This window comes from Pan troglodytes, chromosome 4 (assembly GCF_028858775.2).
Source record: "Pan troglodytes isolate AG18354 chromosome 4, NHGRI_mPanTro3-v2.0_pri, whole genome shotgun sequence".
Lineage (NCBI taxonomy): Eukaryota > Metazoa > Chordata > Mammalia > Primates > Hominidae > Pan > Pan troglodytes.
In genome coordinates this window covers 61,624,210-61,642,124 of record NC_072402.2, presented here as the reverse complement: position 1 = coordinate 61,642,124, position 17,915 = coordinate 61,624,210, and the positions used below count along the sequence as shown (strand labels likewise).

The following is a 17,915-nucleotide window of genomic DNA, read 5'->3' as shown; positions in this document are numbered from 1 at the left end:
ATAAATAAATGTCAAATAAATAAATAAAACATTTTGTTTTTTAAATGAAAATAAAGGGTACTTTAAAAAATAATTTTAAAATAAGTTGAATCATTTAAAAATGATTCAATGATTTATTGAACCACAAAGGATAAAAGAAGTAATTCATATAAATAAGCAAACTCATTAATTTTTTATCTTGAGCAAAATATATAAATTAGTTACCCACGGTCACTTGTGACCTAAAAATATTAAATGGAAAATTTCAAAAGTAAATAAGTCATAAGTTTAAAATTGTGTATCGTTCTGAGTAGTGTGACAAAATCTCACTCCATCCTGCCCAGGATGTGAATCGTCCCTTTGTCCAGTATGCTGTCTGAGGCCCCTGCCCATTAGTCATGTAGGAGCCATCTTGGTTATCAGATCAACAGTCATGGTATTGCAGGGCTTGTGTCTGAGTCACCCTTATTTATTTATTTAGAGATGGAATCTTGCTCTGTGGTCCAGGCTGCAGTGCAGTGGCGTGATCTCGGCTCACTCCAACTTCCACCTTCTGGGTTCAAGCAATTCTCCTGCCTCACCCTGCCATGTAGCTGGGAGTACAGGCATGTGCCACCATGCCCAGCTGTTTTTTGTATTTTTAGTAGAGATGTGGTTTCCCCATGTTGGCCAGGCTGGTCTTGAACTCCTTACCTGAGGTGATCTGTCCACCTCGGCCTCCCAAAGTACTGGGATTACAGGCGTGAGCCACCATGCCTGGCCAAGTCATCCTTATTTTACTTCATAATGGCCCCAAAGTGCAAGAGTAGTAATGCTGGCATATTATTATAATTGTTCTATTTTATTATTAGTTGTTGTTTTTAATCTCTTGTTGTGTCTAATTTTATAAGTTAGATGTTATTATAGGTATGTATATATAGAAAAAACAGTATATACCATATAGGGTTTGGTATTACCTATTGTTTTAGGCATCTACTGGAGGGATGGGAGGATCTTAGAACACATTCCCTGAGGATAAGAGAGAATTAACGTAATTCTCATTCCTGCACTAAGAACAATGTTTACCACATCATAAATACTCAATAAGTTTATTGAGTGAACAAAAAATAAATAGGAAAATAAAATCTGTTTATTAACTGTGTGTATAAATTCATTAGTTTTGTATTATGGACAGTTTTGAATAGAGAGAGAAAAACCATAGAATCATGGAGAAAATATCACAAGTTATCATACAGATATGAACAAGTTTATACAAGACTTATTACAAACATAGAGTTCCATGGAATTGAAGTGTTATTATGTGACCATTTGAGTTACTGAGATGAAAGACATTTATAACCATTGCACTTTTAAGTCTATAGGCATAAATGTAGGGATCCCATTCTTAGGACATGCCTAGCAAATGAAAGTAAGAGTCAAATGCAACCCAATCGGCCAGAGTTTCCTTTATATATTATAAATTATATATTTGTGCATGTGACAATAAGATTACACACTGCAAATGATGTTGAAATAAAATAGCTCATGCTTATAGTCCTTCTAGTCCAGGGTAGGAGAAGCAATTTTCTTTCTTCATTATTTTATCCTGATTCTTATTTTTATTTTATTTTATTATTATTATTATTTTTTTTTTGGTGAGGTGGAGTTTCACTCTGTTACCCAGGCTGGAGTGCAGTGGCTCGATCCTGGCTCACTGCAACCTCTGCCTTCCGGGCTCAAGTGATTAACCTGCCTCAGCCTCCCGAGTAGCTGGGACTACAGGTATGTGCCACCATGTCCGGCTAATTTTTTTTTTTTTTTTTTGTATTTTTAGTAGAGACGGGGTTTCACTATGTTGGCCAGGCTGGTCTCGAACTTCTGACCTCAGGTGATCCACCCACCTTGGCCTCCCAAAGTGGTGGGATTATAGGCATGAGCCACCATGCCGGCCTTTTTATCTTGATTCTTATACACTAAAGGAAAATTTAAAAGCAGCTACATTACACTCACAATTGTACTGTTTGTTGTGTTACTATTCACATATATTTTACCTTTTTCTTCTATTCTGAATATTATTTTTGTATTTTATTTTCGTTAAGCACTTTCATCCTCTTCACAATTGCTGTGTTTTTAATGGCAGGATAAAACTCTGTCTAGTTTATATGCTACCATTTGCATATTCACGCCCCTAATCTTGGACATTCAGATAATTTTAATGGTGGTTATTAAGAACTAATTTTTTTAGATTGCTAGAAATTATTAAAGCTATTTAATATGTATAAAGTGTGTTTTCTTAGGCCACCTAAGACTGAGAGATGACATAAAATACAAAATTTTTATTAGCAAAATAGAACTTCTGTGGCCCAGCCACCTACTTACACACACAGAGAGCCTAAGTGCCTAAACACTGTTTTCTCATTCTTCCGGAGTAGATAACATTCTCCCAGACTCTAGAGCATGGTTCTCCTGGAAACCTTTGCTGCCCCTAATTGTGTCCCCTGTGTCCTGATCACTATTGCACCACGGCCCCTGCCCTCAGCATGCTCTAGTTGCTCACTATCCTCTGCCCTCTTCCCTGTCAATCCTTCTGCAGCTACTGAGGACCAGTCCCTCAGGCATGGGAGAAATGTGCTCCACCTTCTTAAAGTAATGACACTCTGTGCTCACAGTTAGAGATAGGCCTTACAGTTCTTATGTTTTTGTTCAATATTTAATGGAGACATTGTTCCCCCTAGAAGTGCAGTATGCATCTTCAGGAATGGGCCAAATTGCAATCTGAGAGGCTGTGTCAAAACCACACCTCTATTCCCAAGTCCACCTCTTGCTTTTGGCCTTTGCTCTCTTCTCTTAACCTGAATTTCTTCCTATGTATGTCCCTGGGCACGTTTTGCAAATGAGTCCCTTCTATGAAAAACCCATCCCTGCCCCTGGCCCTTCAGTATATATAGATATGCTCAAATTTGCATTGACCACAAAAGTTAGACCCTTTTTTTTGCCACCCTTTACTACAAAATGCATCCTTTAGTTCTGACACTGATATCATAGACATCAATAAACTTCCCTTGCCAAATTTTTGTGGTTGAATATAAAATGACATGTTTTGTTTTATACATTATTTACGCTCTTGTTGTTAAAAGACTTTTTCCTTTCTGAGTTTCACTGCATTTTTTTTTTTTTTTTTTTTTTTTTGGAGACAGGGTCTTACTTTGTTGCCCAGGCTGAAGTACAGTGGCACAATCACAGTTCACTGCAGCCTTGAACTCCTGGGCTCAAATGATCCTCCTGTCTTAGACGGCCATTGAGATTACACATGTGAGCTGCCATGCCCAGGCTTTGCTACATTTTTAGAACAAAAGTAGGTTAACTATATCAAATCCCCAATCATATGTTTCTCTTTTGAATTATAACTTAAAATTATGCTCCAGAAGAAAGTAGAAGAATAAATTTCATATTTACTAAAATTAATTCTTAAATTATTGTTTCCAAAAAAATTATTTCAGAGATGGTCAGGAATCCTCAGGAAAGGAGATCCTGTAAATTTTTGTTTGTTTGATTTAGAGACAGAGTCTCTGTCACCCAGTCTGCAGTGCAGTGGTGCCATCACGGCTCACTGCAGCCTGGACCTCCTGAACTCAAGCAATACTCTCATCTCAGCCTCCCAAGTAGCTGGAACTACAGGCATGCACCACCATGCCCACCTAATTGTCTATTTTTTGTAGAGATGAGGTCTCATTGTGCTGCCAAGGACGGTCTTGCACTCCTGGATTCAAGCTATCCTCCTGCCTCAGACTCTAAGAAAAATAAGAAATCTACATGAGTTAACTTATGCTTGACTATCTGGTTTACTTATGGATATTAAAATGGCAACCAGCCTGTTATAATCTAGGATGAAACACTATCCCCTTTTTATTGTGAAAATAGAGGAAACTAGTTAGCCCTGCATGAGATAAAATGTATTTGGTGTAAGCTTTCGTGAGATTTACTGGAATACTTTGGCCTGGTTACTGTCAACACGTGTCTGACAAGGTCACCTTTGTTAAATATGTTGAGTTTGCGATGCTATTATTGCCTTTCCAGGCATTCACATGAGGACAAAGAAGGAAGATTTATACTCTGGGTGATAATAGGCTCCTGGCAAAGCCCAAGTCAGTTGAAGACTCACTGCATCTAATAGAGAACTGGAAATGTATAGATTAATGAAGCAACCTATGACTTTCTGTGCCAGACTTTTCGCCATTGCCGTACTCTTCTCTTTCACACCCTATGCCTACGTTTAACATGATGTTCCCGGTGCCTGGGATGAACTTTGCCTTCCTCTTTATGTAGTGAATTCCAACTAGTCCTCCAAGATCCAGATTAATTGCCATCTCCTCTGTGAAACCTTTGAACTTAGATTTACCCTCTTCTCAATACTGAGCTCAAGGTTCTTTTTACCACTCTTTATTTTAACACTTATATATTTTGATGCCATTTTTTTTAGTAAAATTACCATAATGGAAATGCAAAGAGAACAGGGAGAGTTTAGTTTTATTTATTTGCAGTATCCTCAGGACCTTAAAAAACGCCTGGTACAAAGGATCTGTATAAACATATGTTGAATGATCCATTTTAAGTATGTATAGACACATGGGCATGGTTTGGAGGAAGGAAACAAGATGAACCAAATATGGTCTTATTATCCATATGATTCAGTTGAACTGTGAGGACAGACATCAGAAGATATAGGCACTGGGATTGCAAACAAGAAATAGATGTTGAATTAGACAGAATACTTCCATTAAATTTTTATGAGCTATTTACATATCATATGCCAAGTGTGAAATGATGACAGAGATTTGAATTGTAAATACATATTAAGAGAAAAAGTATAGAGAATTGAGATTGTCCAGATTTATCAAAAGAGGCAGGATATAAAGGGAAAGATTTAAGTAGCTGAAAAGAGATTTAGTATCAATGGAATGAAGGGATGGTGATAAAGAAGGTCATGCTTTGTGGGGAAAAATGAGCAGATCATTTATGAATAGAAATTCTGGACAATAAAGTTGAGAGATGGGCCAAACCTAGACTCAGAGTGGGTGACATTGCGCAAGAAAGACATTTAGCCTTCATGAGTTTCAGTTTCCTTATTTGTAATTTGTTAATAATAGCTTGGTTTTGCTGTTTCACAGGATTGTTGTGGCACTCAAATGAGTCAGGATGATTCTGACATAGGCAGACATAAGCATTAAGAAACAGTAGGATGCGAGTTGGAATAAACATTATAATTTAAATAGAGGAAAAATACTGGAAGGAAATACATCTGAATTAACTGAACTTACAGTAGAATGAAAAGATTATGAATGATTTTTCCCTCGAGTTTTCTCTATATTCCAAATCATTATTGAAGAACATATAGTAATTAAAATGCATTTTATTAAAAAAAATCCTAGGTGCTGAGAAAGTAAGAGTGAATAAAAGAAACAAGGTTTGACTTCTCAAGGAGCTTACATTTTAGTAGGCACAGACAAAAGAATATGGCTATATAAGATAATTTTGGATAATTGCTCTAGTAGTGATACAGTGATGAAGAAGGGTGCTGCTGCTACACAGAGGGCCAAGGGAGAGCAGAGACCTATTTGAGCAAAGTCCTACATGCCGTATTAGGTGAGGATGTTATAGGCAGTGGAACAGGCAGCTGCAAAGCGCATAAGCAGAATGAGCTGCATGTGTTCAAAAAACAGAAGGAAAGTGAGTGTGGCTGGAACACAGGGAGGGAGGACGAGAGTGGTGGGAAGTGAAGTCAGAAAGATACACCAGGGCTCAATCATGAAGGACCTTAATCTACAGTGAGGACATTGGATTTTATTCTCAGTTCAATGGCAAGACATAAGTTAATAATATACATCTATGCATATATAGTAACACATATATGCCTATATATGTGAATTGCTGTATAATTGAACTGCTAAATGATAAAATGAACTCCATCATAATTTTCTGCCGTTAAATTATCTGCCCAGGTCTAATTAATGGGGGAAAATGAGGTCGTTTTATGTACAGTCACGTGTCCTTTCCAGAATTAGGTATTTTAAAGGTGAAAGCAGTTTGGCATCATCTCTCCACGCTAATATGTTAGATGATTGATAACATATTCAAATAGCATTTATTGAGCTCTCCACAATGGGGTGAAGATAAATGTTGGTTGAAAACACCAGTATTTTGCATGCCAATTCTGGATCTCTGCTTAATTTGCTGTTATTTTCTTTTGCATTTTTTTATTATTCAAAAATAAAAAGGAGCAATGGAGCATATGAAAAATAGATGTTAAGGAGAAAATTTGCAGATGTTAAGCTTTGTAGATTTTGCTATAGAGTATTTCAGAATGAGTATTTGTATTTCTCTTCATGGCAGCACATTATTTGTAAGAAATAAAAAGGTGAATTCCTTGTGTGGACAAATCCCTGATAGAGTGATTTTGGCACTTATAGAGGGACGTTAACGACTTAAAGTCCCCATTGCTTCATCATTGACTTCATTATCCTTTTGGAGCACTCTACAGAATCTGCTCCCAGAAATGCAGAGGCACAATGGAAGAGTAAGCCTTTTTCTTCCGGCCTTTCAGTGCCTAAAACAATAGACATATGAAGTACCATGCACTTGCAATGCTGCCTAGAAAGTAGGACATTTCTTTGTGAAAGCACATGTTAATGGAACTTTGATGTCAATTTTAAAGAGTCCATTCTGTCTTCAGTGTCTGCGAAGGTAAATATTGATCTTAAGCAACATGAGGCATATTCCCATCTCCAGAGAGAGCATTAATATCCACACAAACTTCTTTCTGTAGGATGAAGAACTGGCAGCACTAATGCTGTCAGTGTCAGACAGAGAAACATGATTTGCCTTATTCCTTTCCTTCATTCCCTTTCCATCAGAAATAAGAATTTTCAAAAATAAAAATAAAATCTATCAAGGCTTTATCTGCCTTGGTCTTTGTTCTGTTTTTTGAAATGATTAGCATTTCTCAATCATTCAGAAAGAAGCATCAAAAACAAAACACTTTTGACAGTTCCCACTGGAATAAAAAAGATATGACACCAATCCCTACATTTTCATCCTCAAAAATGATAATGATCCCTTCTGAAAGAAAATGATAACAATTTTCAAGGAGCTGTGATTTTCTATCTTCTTTGATGTAGTCATCAATGCCTTTTCAACAGATGTTTCATATAGAGTCCATGTCAAGATGTTCAAGGTGATTCAGAATAAATAGATGATACCCTTCCGCCCTTGCCCTTGGGTGGTTTAGAGTCTTGTTGTTTGGGGAAGGACAAATATAACTCAAATTACTTAAGAATACTTAGAGATAATTTAGTTGTTTTAAGTCTTGTGTTCAAATTTTGTCTTCATCCTTACCTCTTTCCAGCTGTGAGATATACTTGTCCCCTGGAACCTCAAAATTCTCTGCAAAACAAAGATAATATTAGTAACTATCTTCTAGCGTTTCCATGAAGATTAATAAGATAATGAATTATGCATATATAGTATTTAGCTTGGTGCCGGGCCTCCAAATAAGTACTTAAAAAGCAGTAGTTATTTTTTCTGGGTAAACGTTGATAAGTAATAATTATTAGGTCAAGCAAGTTTTCTTAAAAATGGCCTTTGAGAATTATACGACACACTTATATTCATGAATTGTAAATATGTGCTATTTCATATTTTTCTTAATAGGCATTTTAAATTGTTGTTTGGCATACAATGTTGGTCTCCCAGAAGCAAAAATATTTTCCGGTCCTTCAAGTGAACAGTTTGGCTATGCAGTGCAGCAGTTTATAAATCCAAAAGGCAACTGGTAAGAATATTCTCTTCTTTATGATTTCAGTAAAAATACAAAATAAATTTCATATTTGACTTCAATTGCTTTTTCAAATTGGTGCCTGACTGTACTATAAATGGGTGGCCCTCAAATATCCTTAAATGAACAATCTTTCTTTGAGAGTTGACAACTGCAGACTGATCATTAATGGGATGGTATAATGGTTCATTTTTAAAAACCTGGATAGAAAATTTTCTCTAAATATTCAAAAGCAAATTTATAATACCAGTTTTGACCATTAATACATAGGTAGGTAGACTGATAGATAGAATGATAGATTTGTCTTCATTTCTTATCATGTAAACTGATATTCATTGAACTTGTAAATCATCACCTAGTTATTAATGCTGTCTCTGGACCATTTCTAAATGGTAGAATTGTTTCCTACATTTTTTTCTTTAGCAAGGTTTTGTCTACTTGCTTTGTTCTAAGTTAGGCTTTTCCCCTCCATGTGGTGAAGGGTCCTCACAAATATCAATGCACAATGTACAAAGGTGGCTTTCTCTAGCATATTAACACCTTTTATTTTTGCCCCAAAGTGCCCCCAGTTTTTTCATGCTATGTGATGGTTACATTTTCAAACCATGGCTATTCTACCCAGGTGAAAAACAACCACCTCAATGGAGATGGAAATCTAGTTCCCATAATACTAATGCAAGTGAACCCAGAGAAATGAGGTAATTTGAAAGTTGTATTTTGGGAGAAGAGCTGTAGCTCCTATTCTGCCAGAGTTAATGCCCACTGGTGGACACAGGTCCTGCCATGGGGACCTTATCTCCTTGTTGCAGCAGGAGGCTCCAACCATCCCCACTCATCCTGGAACTTCAGATTCTGAATCTCCACTCTCTAGAGCTCTTTTCAGTGATTAAATGGGCTGTTGTTGGCTTATCAGATAAGAACTGTAATGTATGGCCAAGTGCAGTGGCTCACGCTTGTAATCCCAGCACTTTGGGAGGCTGAGGTGGGAGGATCACTTGAGCCTAAGAGTTAGAGACCACCTGGGCAACACAGTGAGACCTCATCTCTATTAAAAACCTAAAAATCAGCTGGGTATGGAGGTGCATGTCTGCAGTCCCAGCTACTCAGGAAGCCGAGCTGGGAGGTTGGCTTGAGCCCAGGAGTTTGAGGCTGCAGTGGCCTATGTCGGCACCGCTGCGCTCCAGCCTGAGTGACTGAGTAAGATCCTGTCTCAAAAAAAAAAAAAGAGGAAAAAACCATAACTGTAATTCATAAGCCTTTTTTTCTGTGTGAACTTCCATTTGATACTCTAAACAATTGAATTCAAAGAAAGGTTCAGGATCACATGTTGGGGCATGCCTGTCTATTTGATGAGGAAACAAAGTGAAATCATCCCCTGAGAGGGCAGCATTTCTCAGCAGGCATCTTGGAGGATGTAAATCGTGAGCTGGGTTTTAAGTAGTGAGGATGAAGAGGCTGGAGATGAGTGTTAACTAATGTGAGGAGACTTAGAAAACAATGCATGTAGAGACAGTTTGTCAATTGTCTAGAAGGATAAGAACATCTGGTTGGAAACCAAAGATTAGCAATTATTGTAACCATTTGGGATACGAGAGAGAGTTGCATGTCTAACAATTATCAAATGATGCTTTGATAATCATAAAGTGGTGAGAAGGCTAGAAAGACAATATGGTCGGTATATTTTGACCTTGGAATCTAGCAGATGAAGTAGCTAATGACCCACAGTTTTAAATATTCAGCCCTAATTTTTTCCCTCAGACTGCTATATTAAACAATTCATTCAACATCTCCACTTTAATGCCCAGTAGACATACCAAACTTAACTGGGAGAACACAAGTATCTGATTTTCTGCACAAGCTAATGAGGCCAAAAATCTTTGACTTGTCTTCTTTCTCCTCCCCTATATCTTATCCATGAGCCAGTCCTGTTAATCCTATCACCAAAATACCAATTATACCTGGCCGTTCCTCACTGTCTCTCCTGATGCCACCCTGATGGAAGCCAACACCAGCTCTTACAGGCACTGCTACAGCAGCTTCTCCACCTGCCTTCAGCTTCCCTTCCTGCCAGCTTTATTCTGCTGTCTTTGCTCTAGCCAGTGTGAACTGTTAAAAACATGGCTCGGCCAGGAACAGTGGCTCACACCTGTAATTCCAGCACTTTGGGAGGCTAAGGCGGGTGGATCACTTGAGGCCAGGATTTCAAGACCAGCCTGGTCAACATGGCGAAACCCCATCTCTACTAAAAGCACAAAAATCAGCCAGGTGTGGTGGCGGGCGCCTGTAATCCCAGCTACTCCAGAGTCTGAGGCAGGAGAATCGCTTGAACCTGGGAGGCAGAGGTTGCAGTGAGCCAAGATCAAGCCACTGCACTCCAGCTTGGGCGACAGAGTGAGACTCCATCTCAAAAAACAAACAAAAAACACAGCTCATTCCCTAGATTAAAATTCCTTAAAGGATGCTCTGCGATTGGGTGTCAGCCTGTCTCTCCTATTATCATCTTTTACACCTTCTCCTCTGCTTTCTATGCTCCAAGAACTAAGTCTTTTGTCTGTTCCTTGAACATGCCTAGCTCATTCCTGTTGCAAAGCTTTTGCAAATTCTTTTCTCCTGCCTGGAAGAGTCTTCCCTAAGATCATCACTCAAATGGTTTTCATCTTTCAGTCTCAGCTCAAATGTTTCTTCCTCATAGACCTTTCAGAGCAACCCTATCTATATAGCACTCGACTGCTCTCTGAGTCACTCCAACCTTACAGGTGGATTTATTTTCTAATGATTAGTACTATCTTAAATGATCTATACTTGTTTATATGCTCATTATCTGTCTCCTGCCACTGTCTCTGAGTTCAGGGACACTGTTTTGTTGACTGCTGCATTCTCCGCACCCAGAGTGATATCTGGCACTGAGTAAAGGATCAATAATTATTTGTTAAATGACTAAATGGAAGTCCCAATTCTAAATGATTCATCCCAAGTGCTATACAAAGTGAGCTATAGTAGACTGACTTAAGATGTATGAGCTGAAAGGGAGCTTCAGATGAACTCCACTGTTCTAGTTCATAGACATGGCCTAGCTGAGGACATCTGGCACCGAGTTTGAAGCAATTCTTTTAAGTAACAGCTTTCCTGGACAGAGTAAATCTAAGAGCCACCATCAGTAATAGACATTATTGAAGGTGATAAGCCTTTCAAGGATTGTAAGGGGCTCAACCACTGGCCATGCTGCTGGTTGGAAGTTGAACAAGACGAAAAGGGACACAGAGTTGAGAGGATCCCACCAGGCAGAGTTCTGGGAACATGAGAGGCAGCCATATCTCCTTTCTCTGTCCAGGATTACCTCTAAGTATCCAAGACATTGTTGAAAGACAAGTATATTTGCAGTTTATAGTGAGATCCTAGTGCTGGTAAGACCAGGGACCCTGGACATTTCTAAATCCTGCCTGGACCTTCTCATGACATCCCTGAATGATGTATAAACACAGGACAATAGGTCTGGGAAGCAAGGCACCACTCTATTATTGGCTGGGCCAGGGCTTTGAACTCCAGTATAGAGCTTTCTGGCAAGGTGTAGGACTGAGATTAGGCTCAAGGCCTAACCACCAGATGATACAAGCATACCCCACCATGCAAGAGGAAGAGACAGCACCTGTCTGACCTGAAGGGCTGAACCATATGGAATTCAGAAGCAGGAAGGACAGAGAACAAAAGTTGGCCAAGCAAGTCTGTCTGGGTCCTTTTGTTGATCTGGTCTTATGAAGCAAAGAAACAAGAGAGGCAAAACCATGGGCATGATTTTCTAAACTACATGAGGTGCAAAAAATGCAAAACATAGTTGTTGGCCTTAAGGAGTGTAAAATAGAGTCAGTGAGGAAGATTTATATGCAGAATAGGCAACTATGAATAATATAGAAGACATCACTCAATGTAAACCCCTTGCAGTTAATGGTGTTTGTTTTCTTTCAGTGTCACTAGCTATAATAACTTAAGAGCTCATTTTCTTTTCCCAAGGCCTGGGTCATTAGAGAGACAAGGTTTTCTCATGACCTCTGTCATTTGCCCAGCCCTGCCAAGGTACCTTGCCACAGAGGGCAGGGCTGTGGCCGGGATCCAGGTGAATGGGTTATCCCATTACAGTGCTAGAGTGGGCCATGTTAGGACAAGCAGTCTTCACGACTCTCAGGCTCAAGGAAAATTATATGAAACTTGGAACCCAGAATTGCCTGTTTGTTTTGACAGTGGGCCCTGTGCCCTTCTCTACTCTTAATTTATGACAGTTGCATAGGCATTATGGAAGTAGCAGATGTGGGAAGGACTGTTTAAACATTGACTTTCCTTCTGATACTAATCAAGTTAGTTTTGGACACAGAAAGTGGTATGACCATGAATTATTCCTTTAGCAAATTGCGAGTTCTTTTTCCATGGATTTATCATGTAATACATGCACACACACACAACTTTGTTTTCTTTATTCCCTTACTGCTTATTCTGAAGCTGTCATTTTGGTACCTTTTTCCTCTGCTTACTTTGACTTTCTTTATAATCTTTCTATCTAAGTCCTGACTTCACTCCTTTCCCTCAGACAACTCACTGAAGGCTCTAGTCTGAGTATTCTTGAATCACACTCTGTTATTTTTAAAGTACAATTTTAGCTCTGTCAAGTGTGCCATGTTTTCTAAGAATTTATGGGCATATTTACATCAGGATCTACCAGATTTTAACAAAATAATCTTAACTTTTTTGCTAGTTTCATTTATGAGACTTTCATTGCACTATGAACTTCAACTCTAGAAACAGTGGTGACATGGCTTTGATAATTCTGGAGCCTTTTTAACAGTCTCAAGTGAGTGGGATAATTTTAAAGCAAGCTGACCTCCCAAGCAGAGTACCTGGGCAGCCCTCTGGCTGTAAGTAAGGCTGTGGTCTGTTCTCTTTTCGGTGTAGGCGGAGGGCCATCCCGCTTCAGAGCCCTCACTTCACACACAGGATGTTCCAATGTGGATGATGCAATTCTTATCACAAACAATCTACAAAGGATTGAGATATGTTTAAAATCATTTCCTGGAGTTTGTGGTGATATGCACTCTTTCTGTTTGTCTAATCTGAAGGCCTGTTGCAAGAACAATCTGAGCTCATTCTGTGACTCAAAAACCAGAGAGAACTGCAATCTCTCTGTGTGATGAGGACTGACTGGGAATTAGGGTATTTCCAGTTGTAGAAATGTCTTTCATTCTAACAAGGACTAGTGCATTCTTTTTCCTTAAAGAGAGAGGAGAAATAGAAAGAACAAGTGTCATAGCAAAAAATAAAAATAAAAAAATCCACCTATATATGAGCTTATAGTTTTAACTTTTTAATTGAGAAAAATTTTAATAAAGCTCTACATGTGTTATAAATATAACATTGTCATCCACAGATGTGCCTATAAGAGAACTTTAAATAAAAAAAAGTTTAATTCTATAACAGACATCAAAGATTATGTCACATGATACTTTGATAATAACACCACCTGGTATTTATTGAGTACTCTTTCCTTGCCAAACATGTAATACCCATAATTACTCTAGGAGCTTTGCAAAATTATTACCCCCTTTACAAATGAGAGGAGTGTGACTCAGAAAGGTTAAGTAATTAACCTAAGATTACAGAGCTGATAATTAATAAAGATAGGGGAAGCTAACGCAAAATGAGACAAAATGTTCCAAATGTACATATTTTTGTAAGTATCCAAGAAGGAGAGTGACAGGATGTAGTTGGCATTTATAAATAATATTTAAATTTTATTTTAACATAAACTTTATGAAGTAAGAGAAACTTTCAGAATCTTGAATGGAAAATTCTGTTAGAGAATTTATAGCATCATTGGCTTTACCATCAAGTGTTTCCTGGGCAAAGATGATAGTTACCATCCATCTTTTCATCCTATCATAGACAGGAATTTCTTGTATGAATATACTCAGGAGCCGGAGCACAAGGGTTTTATCCTCAGCTTCCCCACCACTCCCTGGGTGACTTTGGGAAAGTCACGCAACTTCTCTGGAGCAGAAAGTATGCCATCCTTATCAAACTGGAATGTTATGAGCACCTTGTGTGAGAATAAAAGTAAAGCACTTCAGGGCTGGGCTCGGTGGCTCATGCCTGTAATTCCAGCACTTTGGGAGGCCAAGTTGGGCGGATCACTTGAGGTCAGGAGTTCGAGACCAGTCTGGCCAACATGGTGAAACCCCATCTCTACCAAAACCATAAAAAATTAGCAGGGCGTGGTGGCAGGCACCTGTAATCCCAGCTCCTTGGGAGGCTGAGGCAGGAGAATCACTTGAACCTGGGAGGCAGATGTTGCAGTGAGCTGAGATCATACCACTGCAGTCTAGCCTTGGCAACAGAGGGAGATTCCATCTCAAAAAAAAAACTGGGTCCTCCCTACCTCTCCTATCCCCTCAACCAATTCTCATCTGTCATGGATGAGCTTCCATGCATATTGGATTAGCTTCAGTCCATTTCTTCTTCTTGGCCAAGAATGCTATTCTATTCCAATCCTCTTTCCAAAATAATCATGTCTTTGTCTTTTATGATATAACCTTTTAAATATTAGCCAATTATCATCCTTTATATCTCTTTCAAAGATAAAAGTCTCTTGCCTTAGGTTGTCCTGGCAGTGCCATTTAACAGGCCAACTTCATTTATTCACAGAGTTTGCTTATATCTTATTTAATTTAATTAATTAATTAATTTATTTATTTGAGACAGAGTCTCAGTCTGTCACCCAGGCTGGAAGGCAGTGGCTCAGTTTTGGCTCACTGCAACCTCTGCCTCCTGGGTTCAAGTGATTCTCATGCCTCAGCCTCCTGAATAGCTGGAATTATAGGCATGTGCCACCATACTAGGCTAATTTTTTTTTTTTTTTTTTGAGACGGAGTCTCACTCTTTTGCCCAGGCTGGAGTGCAGTAGGGCAATCTCAGCTCACTGCAAACTCCACCTCCTGGGTTCATGCCATTCTCCTCCCTCAGCCTCCCAAGTAGCTGAAACTACAGGCACCCGCCACCATGCCTGGCTAATTTTTTATATTTTTAGTAGACACGAGGTTTCACCGTGTTGGCCAGGCTGGTCTCGAACTCCCGGCCTCAAGTGATCCCATCTCAGCCTCCCAAAGTGCTGGGATTACAGGCGTGAGCCACCGAGCCTGGCCCTCCTTTTATTTTAAATTCATAACATAAATATTCCTTTTCTTCTTCCATTCAATTTTATTTTTTACTCATAACTTAGTCCAGTGTTTGATTCTGTAAAGACATTAGAAATCCAACTGTAATATATTCTTACGCTTTTATTTTAACTTTAAATACTTACTGTTAAAAATTTTATAAATAGTTATTATGCTATTGCTGTACAATTAAGCCATCCTCAACACTATTAATACAGGTATCCAAAGTGGCATGTCTCATATCAACAATGACAACCCCCCAAGAGGCGAAGGTTGCAGTGAGCCAAGATCACGTCACTGCACTCCAGCCGGGGCAACAGTGAGACTCCAACTCAAAAAAAAAAAAATCTGTAGTAGGAAGGACACTTTAAATATCTCCTGATTTGCTTCTTCGTTCCTTCACTCTGGATACAAGTTTGTGTGTGCACCTACAAACACATGAATACATACACACCCATTGTTTGTGACTCGCACGTGGGAGAGATATGTTGCTCCAGAATGTCTGCTGTGCTTTAATGATCTATAAAAATCCTCCATGCCTCACCAACAAGTCTTATAATTTTAAGCTTTCCTCTGTGATAATGTGTGAATATCTGTTTCTGGAATAAAGTTCATTTACAAAGGTGACTGGGACTTACACACACACCTTCCTAGTATCTAGTTGTCTAAGACATTTACATCCATCTAACTCCACCTAAAGAAGGATCTGGGGAATGCTAAGTGGCACAAGTGGCAACTATTTATTAACTTGCTATGCCTCATATGATGGGAAAGCAAACAGTGCTTCTCTAGAAGAGTTCTAAGGGAACTTAATATGGTAAAAAGAACCAGCAATTTTGAACAAAAGGGGAGGGGTGCAGATATATAGGTTTTGCTTTCACTTAGACCCTTAAAGTCAGTTTCTTTAAATGAAAACATAAGTAGTTATACACTTGACCTCACAGAGTGTTTATAAGGATCAAAGGAGATAATGCACATAAAAAATGCTTTATGAGCTATAAAGCAGTTTACAAATGTTGCTATTCCAGTTTTTATCATTGATGAAACAACCATCTGCCAAAGCACCTAGTTGAAAGGTACTAGCTCATGAGCTTTGATTTGCAAAATGTGATGGTCTTAAAATTATCCCCCTCTCTCCCTCCAATAGCCAAGAACAGGAATTTGTATCATCACAAGGCTTTAGGGTTAGTATTTTAGCTTTTGATTTTAAATTCAAGAAAACTGCATGTTGGATGAGAAGAAGTAACATAATTAGTTTTTATTGATTATATTTCTTCTAGTGCCAAAGCCAATTTCTGGAATTTTTATGAGACAGAACAGTAAGCTTAAGATGTTTTAGCAATAGTGAAGTCAGTGGACTCTTTATCGTGAAACGGAAAGATGCTGAGGATCTAGCCATCCCGCTAACTGAGGAGACAATGTGGAAGCCTAAGAAGTCTGAGGCAGCATAATGAGGCCTAAATACTAAAATTGCCTTTCAATATATGCCAAAGAATTTAACTATTAAATTTATAATAGCAGTATTTCCAAATAAAACCTAAAAAATGAAATGACTCTTTTTACCTGTCTTCCTTCTTCCCAGAGACGGGCAGCCTTCACGGGTGAATTCTTTCCATCACAAATTCATTTTATGTTTACCAGCAGAAAGCAGGTACCATTTAGAGCTCACCAAGCACCTTGTGTTGTCCGTGGCCTGGAACTAAACAATATAAGAAACAATATTTATATTTATATACTATAGACTTGGAAAATTTTTACGTGCATGTAGATACAATAAGTTTCTAATCCAAAGTAAAATATCCCCTTGGATGGCTCATAGACCTCTCAAACTTAAAATATCTCACAGTGAACTCTTGAGCTCCCCCTATCGCAAAATCTTGCTCTACTGACAGCATCCCCTTTAATCTGATGGTAGTGACTAGTTTCTTTTAGCTTCTCAGCCAAACACCTTTAGGCTGTCTTTGACTCGTATTCATTCATTCATTCATTCATTCATTCATTGAAAGACCAACTCCTCAAGAAGTCCTGCTGCCCCTACCATCACACTCTATCTAAAACAAGACCACCTCTTACCACTTTCCCTTCTGCCAGCCCTGTATGAGCACTCCATCATCTGTTGCCTGGATGATTGCAGTTGTCTTCTAAGTACTTTACATGACTCACCTGTGCTTCAATACAATCATTCCCAACAGTGTGGCCTTCAAAATTCTTCTACAATATGTCAGATCACATCATGCTGTACTCAAAACCCTCCAATGGCATTCTCATTTCCCTCAGTTGGAAAGCTGAGGCCTTCTATTAATCATTACGTACAAGTCACTACATGATCTATCATTACCAGTAGGACTACCATCTCCTTCCACTATCCCCCTCACTCATTCTGTTCCAGCCACAGGGCTTTTGCATTTGCTGTTCCTGCAGCCTGGACTATTCTGCCACTAGAGTCTTAAGGTTTACTCTTTAACCTTCTTCAAGTTTTTACTTAAATATTACCTTCTCAGTGAGGCCTTCCCTGACCATTCCGATAAAGATTATACTGCTCTCCACCCCACACTCCTAACTCCAGCCTGCTTATTTTTCTCCCAAAGCACTGATCACTACCACTATATGTTTTACTTACTTATTACATTTACTGTCTATTTTCTCCCACTAGAATGTAAGCTCCTCAGGCTAGAAACTTTTTTACTGATTTATTCACTAGTATATCCTCAGTACCTAGAATGAGGTCTGGTACATAATAGGTCTGGCCACCACGTATAGACTCACAGATTGTATACTGCACAAGGCCTGGACACACCATTCAAGGAATGGTGTCCCCTGGGGTTGTGTACCATTTCAGTCCCCAAGAGCCCAATAAACATTTGTTATAAAATTGAATAAAACAAAATGTTTTGCCCTACTATTTTAAGTACATTTCTGTCAGTAATCTC

General features: G+C 38.7%; 1 protein-coding gene across 4 annotated transcripts in view; it reads left to right on the top strand.

Annotated features, from left to right (window-relative positions):
- The window catches only part of ITGA2 (integrin subunit alpha 2), a 126,005-nt gene that overhangs the window by 29,750 nt on the left and 78,340 nt on the right, over positions 1–17,915 (top strand). For all 4 annotated transcript variants that reach the window (XM_016953318.4, XM_526928.8, XM_009449170.5 and 1 more), the window contains one exon: positions 7,666–7,786. In XM_016953318.4, coding sequence (XP_016808807.1) covers positions 7,666–7,786 — 121 coding nt within the window. The remainder of the gene's footprint in view (positions 1–7,665; positions 7,787–17,915) is intronic.